Raw genomic sequence first — 22,474 nt, 5'->3', positions numbered from 1 at the left:
GGGTTTTACCATTGGGGCAAAGGTCGGCAATTGCCTTGGAGGCCCCATTAACGCCTAAAGTTGTGGTTGAGCTTGTTTCTTACTCTTCAACTAATAATAATAATAATGTCATTCTAAAAATCCATATGCTAAAATGCATTAAGGTAGTAAGACCAAATGCCATCAGCAACCCCCCCTACTAGGGAAGGAGCATGAGTGCTAAATACACCACTGGTGTTGATTCTACCTCATCATCTCTGCACGCTGGAGTCTGTTTCCATTTGTCTATCACTCTTGATTGAAGACATATCTTATCGCACCCAGAGGCATTTTGGTCTACGGCTGTTAATAACACCCCTTGGACTCAGAGGTACCACACTAAGTCGCATTTGCAATTTGGTCTGAGAAACCAATCGTCAGATGAATCGATGATAAAGATAATTGTTAATTGCAGCGTGACATTACAGTAAGGTGACTTACCAAAACAGCATGATGTATTCATTTTGCTATTATTTTGTAGTGGTGCATTATGTTGATTTTCAGCAAAGTCCTGCTCTTGATAACCACATCCTCCTTTAGGACAATTAAGATAAGATCTAATGAGAGTTTATAGATCCCCATAGGACAATACATAGTCTTACGAGTAAGGAAGCAGATAATAAATCTATTTAAAATGAATACATTTAACAAAATAAATAAAATCAAGAAAGACAGTATACATTATAAACAATGCATTCCAATGCTTTTACTCACATGTTGCAGCTCCACAGGCCATATTATTGGTATTCAAATCATTCTCTTAGATCACAGCTTAACAATCATGGTAAAGTGCGTACATCAGTGCAATCTGAGAATCTATGGAGAATGGAATGGAGATATTAGTTAATGGATTGAGCCATTAGCAGCTGCTATACAAACATATCAAGAGTCAAAGGAGAGGTGTGAAAGGAGATTTTTTTTTCTTCCTATTAACATTCTCTACACTGCAGTGCAGTAGTGCCCTCAGAGCCACACAACATTATGCAACAGTAGTCTTCCTTTAAAGGTGCTTTAACAAGAAGTGACATCCCCCAACATCGCTTACTGTTAGAAGTATTGCCAAACAAAACGGAGGCTAGCTCGCCCCTCCCTCCTCCTCCTCCCGTCCCCACCCCCTCCCTTTCTGCGCACTAACCCCACAACTCCCACCCCCAAATCCTTCTTCTTGGTTATTGGCTGGAACGATGGAAGACTGCACACCGTGTGTTCCGGGGACAGGCAGCTAGCAGATAGTGAGGAGTTGTTTGCTGTATGAGACAAAAAAAGTTTTAGCCTAAGAAAAGCGTGTGACATCGCCTAGATCACTGGTCACAAACTTTCTCTTTATTCATTTCAAGGGATCATCTAATTGACTGTCCATCTGTCTGTCCCTTGATTCATCCGAATGCTATCATATGCTCTCATTTGTCTTGTCAGTCAATTACTGTGACAAAAAACAGGACAAAGCTGAGTTTGCACTTGCAAACTCCACATAAACTTCAGTCCATGCTGCATGTAAAATACCACCCAAAGTAAAAAATACAGCAAGAATTTGTAACCCCTTTAACACCTTTGATAAATACGTTTTAGGTAGTCATGACAGACTGTGAAGAGTTACCCTAAAGTTTTCACATGGTGTAGGGTTGGATAAGGCTTTTCAATTTTAAGCGCTGCCACAATACATGGCTTGACATTGTATTACAGCAGATAAACGTGATTATTGATGCACAAAGAATACACCTTTAGTATTTCAAAAAATACTTCAGGTTTAATGTTTTTTAATGTAAAAAAACACAAACACATGGAAAGCTTCTTTCATTGCTGTAAGTTTGTCGAATTATATTGATCTGTACTGCTTTATCTTAGATTAATATATATATAATAATACTATAATTGTAATAATAATAACAATTTGGATTTGGAGTAAATATACCAACATCCAGTATTTTGTATCTATAACTTAAGTCTTTGAAGAGTCCCTTAACACCAGGCAGGACCAGCAGGTCTTCACGGCTCCCCCGGTAAAAGGTTTCAGGTCTGTGTCACCTCTGGTCTCACCACTCGTGGGTGCGGTTGGATGTGGTTCGAAGTGGGCTCTGTTGCCCCTGTAATCACACCCAGCCGCAGTGTTGTGGTGTACGGATACACTCTGAAGTACACCTCACCACAACACCACTGGAGGTAAGCAATAACACCATTTCCATGGGGTGGAAGCTACACTTTAAATTTCAAGTGTCAAAAGTATATTTTGTGTAAATTAACCCTTGTGTTGTCTTCCCATTTTTCCCCTTATCTCAATGTTCTTGTTGCTTTTTACAAAGTTTTACATGACGTTTTTGGGCGGTTGTTTTTGACGATTTTGGTCACTATTTTCAATAAAAAAATTTCTCATTTTTGACATTTTGTCAAAGTTTAAGGTGCTATTTTCGTCATTTTAGACACTTTTTCCCCCCTATATTTTGTGACTTTTTCCAAAGTTTTTGACACTTTCTTCTGGTATTTTGGATTTTTTTTCTTCGATTTTTTTCTTCGAACATTTTTCACCTGTATTTCCATTTTTATATTCAACTTTGAAAACCAAAGACAACATGAGGGTTAAAAGGCACTGAGTGACGTTTCTATTCATCTGAATTTTAAATAAAGGGCCTACCATTCCCATATATTAGCATATAGTGTACAGTACATGCAGAGGAATGCACTTTTACGACCTTAATAAGCCTTTGTAAATACAAACATACAGCATATATGATAAAAAGAAGGGGGGCCAACAGAGAGTAAGTAAGACAGACATTACATAACCATTGCATCACAAATGGGATATGGGACACTGTGGGGTAAACATGCAGCCCCCAGGGGGCAGCCCAGATGCAAGCCAAAGCCCGGTCCAATAACACAGATAGACAGACAGGGACCGCCTGCGGGGGGGCACTGGGTTCGTCATCACAACTAACAACACACTGTACTGTATGTACCTGTGTAGTCTACTGTACCTGTTAGTGGCTCAGTCTGTCCAAGGCGGTCTAAGTCATGTTGTCTCTCTTCCAGAAGTAATAATATTAATAATAATGCTTTATTTATATAGAACCTTTCATAAGACTCTATATCATTGAGCCAGAATGAAAACATTTCAGGACTGCAATGAGGGAAATTAAATCAGATGAAAAAATAAAATGGAATTGAATACCCAACAATGATGAGGAAAAACAACAACACTCATAATGAATAATATTAATAAAATCACATTGTTAGACATTTTGAAAACAAAACAGTGTGCTTGCAATACTACAAATGCTTTTTTTTATAGAAGTGATTTAAAAGATGTCACTGATTCTGCAGCGTCAGCTGTTCAGGGAGGGAGTTCCAGGGCTGAGGGGGGGGGCCCTGACTGAAAAGCCAGTCACCTTTAGTCCTGATCTGGGACCAGGCGTCAGAATGAAGTGACTGAGGGGGCTGTTACAAATGGTGCGGGGGAAATGGTTTCATAAAATGAAATGAATTGGTTTGCATTAGCCTTAATGAAGATTTAATAACAACAACAACGCAAGGCTACCGTGTCCAAATTAAAGAGTACATTTCTTAATTAGAGCACTCACATGGAGGAGGTGCGTATAACAGCAGTTTGTGGTTTGCAGCTCTCTCACAGGCAACATTAGTTGTTGATCTACAGTAAATGTTCTTTCAGCTTTTTTTTATCATGTTGTGTGTGTGTGTGTGTGTGTGTGTGTGTGTGTGTGTGTGTGTGTGTGTGTGTGTGTGTGTGTGTGTGTACAGACCTCCTACACACATCTAACAGAGCTGTCCGGGGTCCTGAAACAACAGCTAAGCCAGTGATTCTAAAACCTTTTCTGCAGAGCGGCCCTATTTGTAGATAGCATTTTTAATAGGTACAATACTCTTTAAATGTAAAACTAAGTGAAGAGAAGTCAAAACACAGCTGATGTGATCTCGTCTTTTAGTCTGTAGCTGAGCAGCTGGGCTTTGTACCAGCTAAAGGCTGAATGTAACCGAGATGATATGGAAGCATGATTCATGTTTTCGAGAGATCGAGAGCAAAAAAGACCTGATGCTCCTTAGCTGATAAAAACCAAATATTGGAGCATGTTTCTGTCGGCAGGTTTAATATTTACAGAAAGGGAGCCAAGACGTTTTTGAAAAAATTGGAGGATCGCAAATACTTTTTTCAGATTTGTTTCATTCAGCGGGGGAAAAAGGAGAGAAGAGCATTTGATAATGACTAATGTGAATTAGCTTCTTCAGAAAAAAGGCAGTACTCTGTGTATTCCTCTGCTTGAACCCATCCATCCATCCATCCATCTTCATCCTCTTATCCGGTATCGGGTCGCGGGGGCAGTAGCTCCAGTAGGGGACCCCAAACTTCCCTTTCCCGAGCCACATCAACCAGCTCTGACCGGGGGATCCCGAGGCGTTCCCAGGCCAGGTTGGAGATATAATCTCTCCACCTGGTCCTGGGTCTTCCCCGAGGCCTCCTCCCAGCTGGACGTGCCTGGACCACCTCCCTAGGGAGGCGCCCAGGAGGCATCCTTACCAGATGCCCAAACCACCTCAACTGGCTCCTGGAGACCCAGCCCCCCTCCTGAGGAAACCCATTTTGGGCGCTTGTACCCTGGATCTCGTTCTTTCGGTCATGACCCAACTTTCATGACCATAGGTGAGGGCAGGAACGAACACTGACCGGTAGATAGGGAGCTTTTCCGTCTGGCTCAGCTCCCTTTTTGTCACAACGGTGCGATAAATGGAACGTAATACCGCACCGCTTCTCTGAATTGTTTTGTCGGGTTCAAGCACTCCATCGGTTTCCAGACTTTTGCTATATAAAAGACAAGAAAATTGATTGAAGAAAAGTAATATTTTGTTGCTATTTGTTGCAAACAATGGAAACACTTTGGTAGGAATAGGGAATTGATTTAAATGAATGAAGGCTACATTATAGATTAACTGTATCAAGAATAATCCATTAATCCGTTAGCTAGATAGTCAACTACTACATTAATTGCCAACTAGTTTGATAATCAATTATGCATCTTTATTATTGTTTTATGTAAAAAGGAGGAATTCTCTGATTCCAGATTCTTACATGTGAATATTTACTGCTTTAATGTCTTAGAGTTTTGGACCAAACAAGACAGCTAAGGGCGTTATCTTGGGCTTTGGGAAACACATTTCTAATTACATTAGACCAAACAACTAATTGATGAATGGAGAAAATAATCAATAGATTAATGGGCTATGAAAATGATCGGTGGCTGTAGCCCTATATCCCAGGTTGCTACCGATTCAGGTGACAGGGCTCTTTACTGTTAAGTCCAACTCTGTTCAGCTTGTTTTGGCTCTGCCTGCTCCACTCCATCGATTTTTGCTGGCTGCCACTCTCACCCATTATGCAGATTCGCCGTCACGCCAAGATTTCCGGGTGCCCCATCTGACACTCTCCAACAGTCTCACACACAAACACAACGAGCTGCATTCGTTTATTTTTGCATCATTAGCTAATTAGTCATCCACTCGGTCACTGTGGACGCAATCACGTCTTAGCTGTCACTCTGGGACTGCTGGAATATGTTGAGACCACATCTAATTTGGACAAGGGTCACCGGGGAGATACAGGCTGAACCCTTTTCAGCTCTGGCTGAGATGAGACGCTGAAGGATGAGGGCGTCTGGAGGTTTTTGTAAATGTGGTGCCGTTGGCAACTCTGAGAGAAGATGCTGTTCCTCCCAAGTTTCAGAGGGTGTGGGTGGGTAAGTCAAAGCCACTGTGTTTAGAATGTGTATGATATTATAGCATCTTTCAAATGATCCCTCATATAAGCTATACTAACGCACTATAGTGTAGCTGTCAGCTGATACAAGGACATTTTTAGGTGTTTTCCAACCATTTTAAGTGCTTTCCAACAATTAAAGGTTCTACTATGAAGACATAAGTTTTAATAATTAAAGCTGTGTTTTACTACATTGTCACTCATCATCTATTTATACACCATCCTTCACTTTTGTGAGCCCACAGAGGAAGTTTATTAAAAAATGGTTATATTTGCTTACTTACTCCTCTTCATCCCCTATGGGACATAAGGCTTCATTGAGCACTCTCCATTACATTAGGTCCATGGCAGCATGTTGGAACTCCCCCCCCCCCCATGACAGGTTACTGCATTCTAAGGTGTTATAAATGATTTAATGGTATCAAATGTTTATAGACTGCTTATAATGTTGGGTAGTGTTATCATCATAACTTTGGCATTTGGGTTAACCCATTAGTTAAACTGAAGTTACATGTGGAGAATGTGCCTGTTGAGCAAGCTCAACAAATTACACATCTCTATAATCACTGGATGGTAAATGATGATGTTTCAAGCACACTGACATGTCTGTGACTAAGAAGGGCTGCTCCGAGTTTCTAGCTGGTCATTAGCCTCATCCCATCTGGACTACTGTTCAGTGGACTGGGTACGATCGGGAACTGGAAACAGCAGCCTCCCATGTTAAAGTCTAAGGCTCTAATCAGCCCTTCATTTCAATTCAATTTTATGGATATAGCGCCAAATCACAACAGTTATCTCACAGCGCTTTTCATAAAAGAGCAGGTCTCTGTGATGTCATTTACAGAAACCCAACAATTCATCCATCCTTCCTCTTCTGATCCCATCATTACTACAGCCACTACTGGGCTTTGTTTAATGTTATCGATGTAAATGTTGTGTTGTGGCACCAGCTGTAATGATTCGTGCGTTTCTTCTTCTTGTGAGGACAGTTTCTGATCAGGCAATCTAGTGGTGGTAAATGTATTTTACCACAACTGCAAACAGCTGCATTGCTGTAATATATAGTGTTTCTAATGTGCTGTGAAGTGTGGTTGAGTACCATTTAATGTGCTTTACAAATTAAATGTATTATTACTGTTATTTTAGTAGTATAAAGCAAGAATATATTATAGATCCCAGACAAAACTGAAGGGCGAGACTGAGAAAAAGTCGCAATTAAAAACCCATCTGCTACTTCAGCAGAAACCTCAGTCAGATAAAGGACCAATGAGTCAGGCAGACTAGACTAACATATTAACTAAACAACCCCCCCGCCCCTGCACTCTCTCTGCTACGAGGGGATGGGGATGGGGGAGATGGAAGGTTAACAGGGGACATGCACTATGGTCATTTTGCTGACACGGTGGGCTGGAACCCCCCCTCACATCACTTACTGCTTCCATGTAACGTTTTGTCTGCACATGTAATTAAGCAACCATGTTGAAGTGTCCTTAGGCAAGACACTGAACCCTGAATTGCCCCCCCATGCTGCGCCACCGCTGTGTGATTGTGTGTGACTGGTTATCTGGTGGCACCTTGAATGTCAGCCTCAGCCACAGTGTTTAAATGTGTGTGTGAATGGTGCCTATTATGTGTAAAGTAGTCGTTCTTCCTCATTGAAATAATGTACATAGAATGTTATAAGTTACTGTAGGTAATACATCAATTCTACTCAACTGTTGTAATTCTTATTATTTACTAAGTGTTTCACTTTTTAAGCTGTTCATTTTGTTGTTTAGTTATTTATTTTTTTAATCATTTTATTTCAGTTTGTCTATTGTCTATTAATGAGGTGTGGTGTGTGTGTGTGTGTGTGTGTGTGTGTGTGTGTGTGTGTGTGTGTGTGTGTGTGTGTGGACACCAGGTAGAAAAACCTCTGTTTTGATGAAGCTAATAGGGCCCCTAAAGGAAATGACTAGGATTTAGCGACAAAAAAAATCATTTAATTCTGGTTTTGGAATAATAAGAATAGGTTGCAATACCAACTCATGTTTCAGGATTGTGTGTCAAGGAGGTTGAAGACTTAAATGTAAGTGTTTTTACAGAAAGACAAATTATGCTAGCGATGTTGTACCCTAAGAGAAGAAATGCTACCTTCATGACGACTGGGTTTAACGTGGGCATCAGGGACTGCGCTGTAATAGTCCTTCCTATTAAAGCTGAATGCCTCGTTGTTCAGTGTAATCCTCTTGTTGAGACCTAATAAACACAGGGACACAAAAGGAAAGCACAGTCGACACAATTAACGGCCACCGAGTCCACAATGTGCTCATTACATCAACATATTGTGACTTAATAATGATTTCTTGAGGGATTTGGTAAGCCATGAACAATGTTGGAAATAATAGCACTGATTAGATCACAGGCATTAGTATGTGTGGGAGAGTATTTTGAGTAGATTTTATTAAAACTAATGAAATGATGATGTTGGTAGTTCTATTTGCTCCAATTTCTCTTTTTATATTTCGCATGCAATTCTTCCGTTACTCTTCCCTTTTACACCTGTAACTCTGTTATTCTTTATTCTTCATGTCTCTTACACCCCACGACGAGTTCTATCCTTTACCTCGTGCCTCTCTTTAATCCATCCATCATTCTTCTGCCATTTACTGTACATTGTTTATCCTCTTTTCGCTCCAGGTTGCCATGGCGGTGTGTACCAGAGGAAGCTGTACCGAGACCTGATGGTAAACTACAGTCGCCTGGAAAGACCCGTGCACAACGACTCCGCACCCATTGTTGTGGACCTCGGCCTCACGTTGCTGCAAATCATTGACGTGGTGAGTGTGTGTGCCTGTGTGTGTTTTGGCAAGGTATGGGGTATGTTTGAAGAAAAAACGAGGATGAGTGTGGACACAGAGACTGAGTAAGAGAACTCTCTTTGTCAAACGTTTTTCAGGATTTTTCACTGTGTGTGTGTGTGTGTGTGTGTGTGTGTGTGTGTGTGTGTGTGTGTGTGTGTGTGTGTGTGTTAAAGGTATTTCATCTGATTCATCCACAGCAAATGTGGAGCATGTGAATGCACACACTTTATCTTCCTCTGAACTAAAAACTGTTTTTCCACCAGTGACAGCATCCAACCAAGTGAGACTATTCATCTTGGAACTTCTTTGTTTCTCCCCTCCATCCTTTTTTATTTAATTGCACCACAAGCCCTCGGTCTTTTCTTTCATTTAACGAGAACACTTTTCACATTTTTGCCAAACTGCTCCTCACTCTTGACCTCCGTCTTTGAGTTATTTCCAGTCTGATCTCAACTATTTTTTTATTTGTTTCCTATGAAAGAATAATTTAGGATGTTGGAAAATATGGTTATTTTTATGTTTGCCTTATTATGTTCCCTATAAGGTAACACAAGGCAACTTTATGTGTACAGCAAATTTCATATATAGGGGTAATTCAATGTGCTTTACCTTAGACATAGTCACGCGTTGCCAGAGATTCCTCCATAGCGCTTTAAAGGAGGGTCTGGCTAGTCCACACAGCATTCTGGGACGGGAGAAAAACGTGCTATGGTTTATTGGCATTTCTTTAAACCAATCACAATCGGCTTAGGCGGCCCTAAGCGCTGGACAGAGCCACAGTGCCGGTTCAAAATAGCCCCGGGAAGGAACTAGTTTTGGTGGAACAAGTGTACGTTTAAAAGTAGTTTTGGTCGTGCAGCAGAAAACTCCGATTGGACAGATAGTCTAGCTAGCTGTCTGGATTTACCCTGCAGAGATCTGAGGACCAGGTAACCATAGTCCTCAGATTGGACAGATAGTCTAGCTAGCTGTCTGGATTTACCCTGCAGAGATCTGAGGACCAGGTAACCATAGTCCTCAGATTGGACAGATAGTCTAGCTAGCTGTCTGGATTTACCCAGCAGAGATCTGAGGACCAGGTAACCATAGTCTTCAGATGGAAGATAGTCTAGCTAGCTGTCTGGATTTACCCGCAGAGATTGAGGACCAGTAACCATAGTCCTCAGATTGGACAGATAGTCTAGATAGCTGTCTGGATTACCCTGCAGAGATCTGAGGACCAGATAACCATAGTCTCAGATTGGACAGATAGTCTAGCTAGCTGTCTGGATTTGCCTGCAGAGATCTGAGGACCAGGTAACCATAGTCCTCAGATTGGACAGATAGTCTAGCTAGCTGTCTGGATTTACCTGCAGAGATCTGAGGACCAGGTAACCATAGTCCTCAGATTGGACAGATAGTCTAGCTAGCGTCTGGATTTACCCTGCAGAGATCTGAGGACCAGGTAACCATAGTCCTCAGATTGGACAGATAGTCTAGTAGCTGTCTGGATTACCCAGCAGAGATCTGAGGACCAGGTAACCATAGTCCTCAGATGGACAGATAGTCTAGCTAGCTGTCTGGATTTACCTGCAGAGATCTGAGGACAGGTAACCATAGTCCTCAGATTGGACAGATAGTCTAGCTAGCTGTCTGGATTTACCTGCAGAGATCTGAGGACCAGATAACCATAGTCCTCAGATTGGACAGATAGTCTAGCTAGCTGTCTGGATTTACCCTGCAGAGATCTGAGGAACCAGGTAAACCATAGTCCTCAGATTGGACAGAGAGTCTAGCTAGCTGTCTGGATTACCCTGCAGAGATCTGAGGACCAGGTAACCATAGTCCTCAGATTGGACAGATAGTCTAGCTAGCTGTCTGGATTTACCCTGCAGAGATCTGAGGACCAGGTAACCATAGTCCTCAGATTGGACAGATAGTCTAGCTAGCTGTCTGGATTTACCCTGCAGAGATCTGAGGACCAGGTAACCATAGTCCTCAGATTGGGACAGATAGTCTAGCTAGCTGTCTGGATTTACCTGCAGAGATTGAGGACCAGGTAACCATAGTCCTCAGATTGGACAGATAGTCTAGTAGCTGTCTGGATTTACCCTGCAGAGATCTGAGGACCAGGTAACCATAGTCCTCAGATTGGACAGATAGTCTAGCTAGCTGTCGGATTTACCTGCAGAGATCTGAGGACCAGATAACCATAGTCCTCAGATTGGACAGATAGTCTAGCTAGCTGTCTGGATTTACCCTGCAGAGATCTGAGGACAGGTAACCATAGTCCTCAGATTGGACAGATAGTCTAGCTAGCTGTCTGGATTTACCCTGCAGAGATCTGAGGACCAGGTAACCATAGTCCTCAGATTGGACAGATAGTCTAGCTAGCTGTCTGGATTTACCCTGCAGAGATCTGAGGACCAGGTAACCATAGTCCTCAGATTGGACAGATAGTCTAGCTAGCTGTCTGGATTTACCCTGCAGAGATCTGAGGACCAGGTAACCATAGTCCTCAGATTGGACAGATAGTCTAGCTAGCTGTCTGGATTTACCCTGCAGAGATCTGAGGACCAGGTAACCATAGTCCTCAGAAATCCACAGGAGGTTAAAAATCCACACAACGAAACACAAAGAAAGTGGAAGGTGACGGACATCCGTCCGAAAAGAGTGACATCTGGCGGATCCCAGTAGTAGAACGTCGGGAACATAGACTACCTTAGACATACTGACAACAGACAGACTTAAAGTCAAGAAAAGAAAAGATTATTTTCTATCCTGCTGAGAGTTAGATGAGAAGATCAATACCACTTTCATATCTGTCCATTAAATACACCATTAAATACAATTATGCAGCAACAGCCTATTAGCTTAGCAGATAGACTAAAGCATAAAAAGGTCAAAAGACTTTTTTTGTCTGTATCAGATTTGAACCTCTGAGAAGTCATTGCGCTCAGCCAAGAAGTAGTCGGGTGCATAACTAAAAACCCTAACATGACGCATTTATTAAAATGAAATAGACTTAACTAAGTTAGCTTTACAAGAGTTGGTAGGAGCGCTTTTTTAATATTTGAACAGAATCTGACTAACTGTTTCCAGTCTTTCTGTTAGGTAACTGGCTGCTGCTGCAGCTTTATATTTACCATACAGATAAGATAAAATGTTCGCCTGTGACTCTCTATTCACTACTCACTATCTCTTTAAAGACTTCCTGTACTCCCTCCAAGCCCAAACACAACACCACTGTTCCTTCTTCTTCCTAATTATGTAAAACATTTGAAGTTGTTTAAGAGAAAGGCTTTGTTTAAACATCAGTTCTTATTCGTGTGTCCTACATTTTACACCCACAAAAAGAGATACCCAGAAACCCCATTTAGCTCAATGTGGCCACAATCCTCCCTTTCTCTGTCGCTCTTCCCTCATTTTCATGTCAATGCCTGGGCTCTTAAAACCACATTTTAGAGCTTTGGCTAGACTTTCTGTCACATTTCATTGTCTGGATTCATCTTTCTGTGTTCTCCATGTGTTTCGTTGTGTGTGTTTTCTCCTGTTCTCCATCTCATGCACCTATCCTCTCTCCAACCCACCCATAAGCTCCTGCCTGGTAGCACAGCCGGAGCACTCATCCAAAAAACACAAGCCGACACCCAGTCACATCCCTGAGCCGGCCCTGTCACAAGACGTGTATGTCTTCTCAAGACAACTATATGGTGGTAAGAGCCGTACGCAGGACTGTAATATAGGATGCCCAATTTATTATTAATGTGGGCATGTCTCCTGCAACTACATTCAAATGTATTCTTAGAGTTGGTAAACAACAGACTGGACACAAAGAGACAAGGGGAGGCGATCTTCAGAGAGAACATATGGCGCTTTTGGAACACAATGTGACGAGGCCCTTTAGTGCTTTAATTTCATTTAAAATGTTAATAATTTGGTGTGACATTATAGATAGTGTGTTGTGCTTAAGTTATGACTGATATATGGTCTCTTGTATTTGTAAAGCAATTTCAGAGATTATCCATAAATCTATATAGACCAAAAACAAACATATATTTGTTGAAAACATGTTGAATATGATTTATAAGTGCGTTTGTGTTTGCTATTATTGCATCGCTAGTTGTTATTATTGTTGTAATTTGGTAAGATATACGAACTGTGCATACATTTTCATGCAGAATGATATAATACAAAGCCATTCATGAGAAGGTTGTGTTTTTAATACATTGGGGTTTTAAAATTACTTTAAGGGAGATAAAGAGTGACATGACCTGTAGAAAGCTATAAGACAAAACAAAATCTACAGTTTATGACAGGTTTTTTAGTAAGGCATTCGGTTTTTTTCATGACAGTAGGTGAAGGTTTGGGTTTGAGTTTGGGTTAGGGTGAGCGTTTGGGTTGGGGTTTTTGTGCAGACTGTGTCATGACTGTGGCATGTCACTCTTATGTAAACCTTTAAAAAGTGTTAACCGTACTAATGTAGCTGGCAAAACCATATTAATTAATGCTCTTTGGGGAGTTGTAAATAATGAAAGGGTTTTTTGGTGTGTGGGGTGTGTGTGTGTGGTGGGGTGTGGGTTTTTTGTGTGTTGTTTTGTGGTGTGTGTGTGGCCTTTGACTCCTAAAATTTCTTGGATGTAACGGGGGGTGGGGGAGGTCGATGCCCACAGACCCTGAATAATGACAGACAACGAGGAGGTCACCTCCGATGGGAAGGGCCCCCATGTCCTTATTGAAAAAAACAAAGGTTCCGTAATTAATAATGCCGACTCAAGCACTACTATAGCACACATTGGGAAGTCTTGACTTTAGTTTTTGTACTTTGGGCCTGGACTCCGATCTAGTCGACTCGAAAATTTCTTATAGTATTTGACTCAGGTAAAGGTACTCCACCTTGGGGACACAAGACTTGACCACACTTGACATTTTTGACTCAATACAAAAATTGCCTGTAGCGACCGCAAACAGCCCATTTTTAAGTTATGGGTCCTTTCCCCCCGTTTATCCCCCGCCCCCCCCCCGGAATTTAAGTCACCTCCTTCTCTAGAAAAAAATCCAGTTCAAACGACTTAACTCAACGCCCGAAACGAAAAGGCCCATTTCCCAAAAGTTGATTAAACAAAGGGACCCGAAAACTTGGGGTAGCGGTACCCCCAAACCCCATAGGGGGGGGGGTTTAATCTCAGGGCCTCCGGCCCCAAAAGTCCCCTTTGGTTCCCTGAGCAAGCACTGAACCCCAAGAGGTTTTAGCTGCCCATGTCCAAATCCCTAGTTTGGGTTTAAAATGCAAAATAGAAAAAAAAACATGCAATCTAGAAAAAAAAAGGGGAAAGCAGAAAGACAAAAAGACACAAAGATCCAAAAAGTCAGCCCCCTTCCCCCAAAAAATTTCCCGGTTTGCTTTACTATTTTGGCAGTTTTTTGGGTTTTTTATACATATTTTCTTTTACCCTTGAGAAAGAAAAAAAACTGTAAGAGCCATTCTCCAGGTGCACTTTTTTTAAAAAGGGGCTGTTTTTGTCTCCTTCTAAAAGCCCATAGAGGTTTACCCAAAAAGGATTCTTAGTTTCATGATTTCTTTTCTTCATTGTGTGTCTGATCAGCATCTTTGAATTACTGATCCTCTGAAAAGACAATATGTAGGGTTGCTGTTGTTGCCTACTAGAGATAAAGCACAGCTCAAAAGCCAATAAACATGGAGATTTAAAGTAAAGCACATGTTTTTGTTCTTGGAAATATGATGTCAGATGAAGTACAATAAAATACAGTTGGAGATGCAGTGTTTCATAGAACGCCAGTGTCCATCAATCCATTGTCAGTCTGTCCAAAACCAATCAGAGCAGATTTATGAGGAGATTAAGTGGGTGTGACAGAGCTGATAATGCACCCAGCTGAGCGAAATCCCAAATAACACAAAAGCGAGGTCAGGCACAAAATAGAGCAAAAACACAACAACCTCGAAATCTCCACAATTGAAAGCTTGATCACCGCCCCAATGGGACAAAAAAAATGTTGCTGTGTGAAGAAAACAATGGGAGGCTGTTCTGTTTCAGCAGCAGAGAAAGGAGGCTGTTTAAAAGAAGGACAAGGGGAGACAAGGGTGGAGCGCGGAGGGAGTTTGGGGGGGGGGGGGGGGTGAGGACGGAGGTGTGGTTGAGAGAGAGGAGCACCGATTGTGTTGGAATCGATTTTTGACTACACAACAAGCTAGAGCCAGTTTGCTCTGCTCGTCATCGGTGATGCAGGGTTTAAGCACCTTTCAAATTGTAACCATGCAGCTCAATAATAATGACAGATAAAGTTAATGGAATTATATGTACTACATGGATTGTCCGGTGCTTAATATACTCACAATGATGATGTGACTGCAAAAACAATATTGATATTCATGCATGGATTAGTGGTGGTTCCAAACCTGGGTGTAGAGTTTATCCATGATTCTGTTGCATCACTGTCCATGTCAGAAAGCTCTGAGGAGGATGGAGGAAGACCTGAAGGAGAGAGACACACAGGTCATGGAAACGCCAGTCTTCAGAAGCGCAATGGTTGATGGGTGGATGAGTGTGTGATGATGATGATTCGACATCAACCTAGATTTGTCAGTTCCGTAATAATAATAATAATAATACATTTGATTTGTAATGCACTTTACATTTAAACAAATCTCAAAGTGCTACATGTAAGATCATAAAAGCAAGGTAAAAACATCAGTGTAAAATATCCATAAATAGTGCGACGACATTTTTGTGCAAGGTGTTTTGTTTTGTTATAACTGCTTACACTTTTCTGTTCCCTGTATCGGTCTTTTTATTGTCTGTAAAGCGACCTTGAGTGATTAGAAAGGCGCGGTTAAATCAAATGTGTTATTATTACTAAGGTTAAAACTCATAAGTTCTGCTAAAAAGGAAATGTTTTTAGTCCTTTTTTAAAAGTCTCAATAGTCTGTGGGGCCCTCAGATGGTCGGGGGGGCATTCCAAGTCCGAGGAGCGGCAGAGCAGAATTTTAGATTAGATTAGATTAGATTAGATTAGATAAGATTTAACTTTATTGTCATTACACAGGTACAAGGCAACGAAATGCAGTTTAGGTCTAACCAGAAGTGCAACAGCAGTAAGTGCAGGATATACACTGGTTCCGTAAGTGCAGGACATGGATATGTACTGAATAAATATAGAAATGAATACTATTATAAACAGAATTTTACAGATGGGTTTGTCCTATGAATATAAATTATAGATAACAAGTATTGGGAGCAAGATTTACAGCTGGATATGTACTGAATATAATATACAGGTGGATATTCCTATAAGTAGAAATTTTACAGATATGTACAATGAACATAATATACTAATGGTTTACAGAGTGTACAGGTGAATATGTACTATGAATACAGGCGGCTATTTTATAGACAGAATTTTTACAGATAGATATAATGAGTTAGGCTAAAATGAGCAGTATAACAATGATGACCCATGGTGCCGAGCTTAGTTCTGGGGAGTAGGAGGCGGTTGGAGTTTTTTGAGCGGAGGGATCGTAAATTTGAGAAACAGGTCCCTAAACTCAAATCTGCGAAGATTAAAAAATACCCTGGGAAGAATTTGACCACTAGGAGCACTATGGAGCAACGTTACGAGTGAGAAGGCAGGTGAGCAAGCGTGATTCATCCTGCGTTGGGTTTCAACCTATCCACTGATCAACAGCTGCTAGCGACAACATGCTACCCATGTAGCAATGCCTCAAACATATATTTAAAAACCATTCGAGAAGTTTAGAGAGCAAACTACTCTTTGGTGGAACCGCTACCAACTCTCGGACATCTGAGATGTTTTTTTGTGAGGGGCCACAGGACAAAAAGGTCAGAAACCCATTGGCTTAATCAATCGGAATATATTTGATTATCTTATCATCTGTTTTTTTAAATGACAAATCTGAAAAGAACTACTGACTGCAGTGAAAATTGAGAATAAAGTGCAGTAAAAAGTATTATAATTGCCTCTTAAATGTAGTCGAGTAGAAGTATAAAGTAGCATGCTATTTATTCTTTAGAATAAATATAATATAATAATGTTCTTCTGCTATTTATCAGCTCAGTTTAATTTGTTTTCTTTTTTAAATACAGCACTTGAGTAAATGAAGTTAGTTCCTTTCCACTACTGGACCCACACAATGCGATTTGGTAAGAAACACCGAATGTGAACCTTACTTTGTTGCAAAGGCTACCTCTAACTGGATCAACTTCAGGCAGTTTAGGTTAATCACGTTTAAGAAGTCATCTTCAGATGTGAACTGCTTTCCTGACAAACATACAGGCAGGCAGACAGGCAGACATACAGGCAGGCAGACAGGCAGACATACAGGCAGGCAGACAGGCAGACATACAGGCAGGCAGACAGGCAGACATACAGGCAGGCAGACAGGCAGACATACAGGCAGGCAGACAGGCAGACATACAGGCAGGCAGACAGGCAGACATACAGGCAGGCAGACAGGCAGACATACAGGCAGGCAGACAGGCAGACATACAGGCAGGCAGACAGGCAGACATACAGGCAGGCAGACAGGCAGGTAGACAGACATACAGGCAGGCAGACAGGCAGGTAGACAGACATACAGGCAGGCAGACAGGCAGGTAGACAGACATACAGGCAGGCAGACAGGCAGGTAGACAGACATACAGGCAGGCAGACAGGCAGGTAGACAGACAGACAGGCAGACAGGCAGACAGGCAGACATACAGGCAGGCAGACAGGCAGACATACAGGCAGGCAGACAGGCAGACATTGAGGCAGGCAGACAGGCAGGTAGACAGACAGACAGGCAGACAGGCAGACATGCAGACATACAGGCAGGCAGACAGGCAGACATACAGGCAGGCAGACAGGCAGGTAGACAGACAGACAGGCAGACAGGCAGACATATAGGCAGGCAGGCAGACAGGCAGGTAGACAGACAGACAGGCAGACAGGCAGGTAGACAGACAGACAAGCAGACAGGCAGACATATAGGCAGGCAGGCAGACAGGCAGGCAGACAGGCAGACAGGCAGACAGGCAGGCAGGCAGACAAACAGACAGACAGGCAGACAGGCAGACAGGCAGACAGGCAGGCAGGCAGACAGGCAGACAGACAGGCAGACAGGCAGGCAGACAGGCAGACAGGCAGACAGGCAGGCAGACAGGCAGGCAGACAGACAGGCAGGCAGACAGGCAGGCAGACAAGCAGGTAGACATACAGGCAGACAGGCAGACAGGCAGGCAGGCAGACAGGCAGACAGGCAGGCAGACATACAGACAGGCAGACAGACAGGCAGACAGACACTTTGTGAGCATGTACTGAGAAATTAAACCCGGATTGTTTAGTCTTTAAAAGATTCAGGTTTAGGTGAAGAACTACAACAATGTAAACAATCAATATTACATAGAAATTTAAATTAAAAATAACTGAAATGATGCAAATGTACACAAATGTTTGTAGTGGACTAATACTTGGGACTGTTGGAAACTGTAGAACCAGGTAAGATGGCTTTAGATCTTTCTATTTGACTGGAATGTTTGGCATTTGTCCAGAAAATCGATCGTTTAAAAAGATCCAACGAAAATTGTCCATTATAACCTTTTTAGAATTGATGTCCAGTCTCCACTTGTGTGTCCTTTATTTCTAGAACAAGCTATTATAAATCACTTTATTAGGGATTTACATATCAATCCTCCGTTTGGGATTAATACAACGGAGGTGGCTGAATGAAAATGATCATCAGACTCAACACTCAGTCTGTGATATGACATCTAAACAGGTGCAGTTCAAGAAAGGCTTATGGACTTTAATCTGATTTACAAAACAAAAAACACACAACACACTGTGTTACCTTAATCAGGAACACATTTTCTATTCACAGATAGACAATACTGGTGCTTTTGTCCCATTTACTACAAATTGTGCATTGTTTACATTACTGCCAAAAGGACTGCAGAATCAAACCATTAAATTAGAGCCATTAAATGTTTATGAATAATAACCTATGGTGCAATGTGTAGGAATTCTTCCCATCCAGTATGGTAGCCTTCTCTTGCTCTTTTTTTCTCTTATCCTTTTTCTTTTTCTGGGCAAAGAAGAAGAAAACTCCCGTTTATGCAATTTGGATTCACATGGATGTGGTCATGGACATTTCCTTCTTTTAACTCGCCAGGGCCAGGAAGCGACGATAGCCATTAGCAGCATTAGCAGCACCTGTGAGCGTGTCACATGACAGAGAAAACGCAGAAGGCAGAGCAGCATGTCCCTTACCAGACATGGTTCCCTTATGAATATGGAGCATCTAACCCAGTTCATTTATGAAAAAGGAAAAGTTTGTGAATGGGCAACACTGATTTTGATGATGAACAGCTAAACACGTTACACACTGGACCTTTAAGGTACAATCTAAGCACACTCCTCTGCGACTGTCTCTCAAAATAAGAACAAGTTTGACTTTTTTAGGTTCCACCTCTGAAATGACAGCGTGAAACGAGGGAGAAGTGAATGAAAGCGTGTGATGAGAAAGAAAACTGTACAGTAGATTAGGTCTGGTGGGTTGAGAAATGGAAAAAAACAAAGTGGGAGAATTGATATCATGATTTGACCACAGTGACCAAAGGCAAACATTCCAAAGGGTCGAACTTGTGGTGTTATTAAAGAAAAGAAAAAGGACTAATCTGGGAAGAAACAGAGACTAGAAGATGCTGTGGAGTATTTTTTTAGGTGTAAGAAGGAGGAAATATGTTAGACACAGAGTACCAGTGTGTTACAAGAAGCAAAATGTGTCGCTGTCATGAAGGATTGTGTAAAACAGACTCCAGACCGCAATCTCTTTTGCTCTTATCCTTCTGACCTCTTTCTATCTCTTTCTCTTCCCTGTCTCATGCATTATCTCAGCCTCTGCCTCATCTGATTCTCTCTCTGCCACTCTTGATTCCTCTCACTTTCTTGTCTTTACTTTTTTCCATCCTTAAATCCACACTCCCTCCCTCCCTCCCTCCCTCCCTCCCTTTTTCTCTCTCTGGCCATTTGACCATGACGAACTGGCTCCTGTGTGATATAAAATGCAGCTGGAGCCACTGTTTATTTCTGTTTTCATAACCTAGATAGGACTTTCTGTAAATTCACGTCTTTGTAGAAAAGCCGCATCGTTTCTGCTCAGTGGCACCGTCAATTTCCTGTGAAAATTGCAGTTTGTGCTAATTTGTTTTTCTTATTTATGTTTTTTTTTATGTCAAAACATGGCACCCGTTTCCTTACATCACAAGAATCTTGTAAAAGGAAAAAAAGCTGAGTGCGTTGTCATTCAGAGAGCACACCAGCTCAGAGTTATATGGCTTCCAGTTTGACTTCAGTGCCGATCTGTCTCACAGTCTCACCTCATGTTTACCAGAAATTAAGTCGTTTTGTGCTCTCACCCTGCGGAATAATTTCCTTCCCTGTCTGTCAACAGCTATGTCTACTCTGCTGATTATTCTCTCTCTCTCCTCCCCTGTTCCCCCTCCAGGATGAAAAGAACCAGGTGATGATCACAAATGCCTGGCTGCAGCTGGTACGTCTCCTCTCCAAACACTTTTTGTGTGATCACTGCGTTATAAGTGTCATTTGGTATATTTTTGGAAAGCCATTGGCATTTTCAAAAAGGGTTCACATCTAATTGCTGTGGAAGGCATCGAGTCAGACTAGAGCAGTAAACAATAACCTTTAGATTTGAACGGAAAGAAAAAAAATATCACATTTGTGACACTTCAGGGCCTCATGTGACAAAATAAAATACATAATCCTAACAGTAGTGTCAAATGACAAGTGTTCTATTCCTACAAAATAAAAGCCAGTAGACATTAGGTTGTCAAAAATGATATTTCTTGGGTCTTTTTATGTTACTTAATAATAGCATGATACATATTTATTGTCAGCACAAGGCTGTCACAGGTTAATAAGGATAAATATATCTTAATTAGCCATAAAATCAAAGATATTATTTCAAGGCATTTCTCAGCCTAACACTAGGTTACCTTACGCCTGTAAGTGATAGCAGTGCAGATTGATTACTCCAATTTTTTTTAAACATTTCTACCCGGCAACCGTTGATTTTCCTGGCTGAAATGACATCATCAGCAGTACTCAGCTAATCAACGTTAGCTCCATGAGTGTTATCAACGCTGTCCCTGGCTGATTTCTCAATCTCTACAGCCGACTCCTTTTAAAGCAAGAACGCCATAAAAGGCGTCTGATTAAATAATATGCACTTGATCACCACACAAATGATTAGATTAGAAGTGCTCAAAGGCGACCCAGAGTCCACGTCCCAGGAAGTCACTATAAGACATGGACTGTTTTTGCATTGCAGTGCAGAGCTAGCTAGTGCTATAAGTATGGTAATTAGATCAGGCTGTTATTGGTTTATAACATAGCCCAGTTACATATTTGTTCAAATCTTCAGTTTTCGTAGCCAGCGCTGGTGACGTAGTCAAGCGACCGTGCTGTAGTTTGATTATAGCCTCAAGTAAACAGTAAACATAAACTTTTTTTCGCCAAAGAGATTATTTCTGCAACAATCCAAAAGTCAAAGGAAAAAGAAACATTGGATTTCAACCAAATGAACAAGGCCGATGCAATCTTCCGGGTTGGCCGGGCAACAATACTTCATCCCTGCAACGCTCGGAAGAGAGAGCACAGCGGGCAGACTCTGAAAACCACGCCCACCAGAGAGGAAAACAACCGGCGCAACAATAGGGCTGAAACGCTAACAAAAAGCCTGTAGCTAGCAAAAAAAACATAAATCAACAGATTCATTTAGCACCCATTGTCTTCCAGTGAGAGCAAATTAGCTGTTAGTACAATACGCACTTGCAAACAGAGAGATTTGAGCTAAATGAACTTTAACTAAGTTACTCAGCTCAGCTACAGCACATCTACCCTGAATAGATGAAAAAAGTATTATATTACTATGCTTGGGGAATGTTACCAGGCCACACATCATTACCACAGCAACCCCAGTCAGATAAGCCCATTGAGGATTGAGTTGGCTGCTGACTGGCTCTGAAGTTATGAATGAATCGATATTCACGATGCCACCTATGTGATACGGGCTTCCACTTTGGTGTACTGGCTTAAGGGCCTTTGCAGACGCAGCAGATGTTTGAAGGAGACTCGAGAAGTACGTTAATAGCTGACAGTAAGACGGAGACTGGGCAGGCTATCCTTTGCTGCATCATGGAGGATTTGAGGATTACAGGTTTATCAGTCAATGAATGTCCCACATTCAAATGGATAGGATTTCATGGGATTTTTACTGTGAGCATTGTAATGAGCTTAAGTTTTCTAATAACTGGGTGTTACTTTTGTTTCCTCCTCTAAAGCCAGGCTGCTGGAAGAGTGACCTTTAAAAGGCCAGTTCACCCCAAATTACCCAAAAACCCGTTACACCTACATTTTAATTTATTTGAGTCGGATATTCCTCCATGTGAAGACAATGTAGGTGAATTTAATAGTTATTTGTCTGTCTAGGAGCCCTGTTGAATCTATGAATCCACAGATCAACAGTTTTAACTACTTTCTACCAAAGAAATAGTTCCTAAAACATTTGTTTACTGTGAGGTTTGTGGATTATCCAGAGTGGCCATGAGATTATTTCTGGAAAGATGAATTACTGTTGAAAATTGAAATATATGTATTTATTGCTGTGTGCACACAAATGAAATTCAATTTACCGAAATTGTTTTGGGGTGAGGAAAGAAATCTCAGAGACAGATCTAAAAAAAAAGTACATATATATATATATATATATATATATATATATATATATATATATATATATATATATATATATATAATATATTATTTTAGTAGTAGTGCA

General features: G+C 41.4%; 1 protein-coding gene across 1 annotated transcript in view; it reads left to right on the top strand.

The window, feature by feature from the left end:
- The window catches only part of chrna8 (cholinergic receptor, nicotinic, alpha 8), a 47,386-nt gene that overhangs the window by 6,262 nt on the left and 18,650 nt on the right, over positions 1 to 22,474 (top strand). The window contains exons 2-3 of the mRNA XM_032536409.1: positions 8,456 to 8,595; positions 20,123 to 20,167. Coding sequence (XP_032392300.1) covers positions 8,456 to 8,595; positions 20,123 to 20,167 — 185 coding nt within the window. The remainder of the gene's footprint in view (positions 1 to 8,455; positions 8,596 to 20,122; positions 20,168 to 22,474) is intronic.

The sequence above is a fragment of the Etheostoma spectabile genome, chromosome 2 (genome assembly GCF_008692095.1).
Source record: "Etheostoma spectabile isolate EspeVRDwgs_2016 chromosome 2, UIUC_Espe_1.0, whole genome shotgun sequence".
Classification (NCBI taxonomy): Eukaryota; Metazoa; Chordata; class Actinopteri; order Perciformes; family Percidae; genus Etheostoma; species Etheostoma spectabile.
The sequence above is the reverse complement of the archived record's forward strand: the minus strand, read 5'-3'. Positions and strand labels throughout refer to the sequence as shown.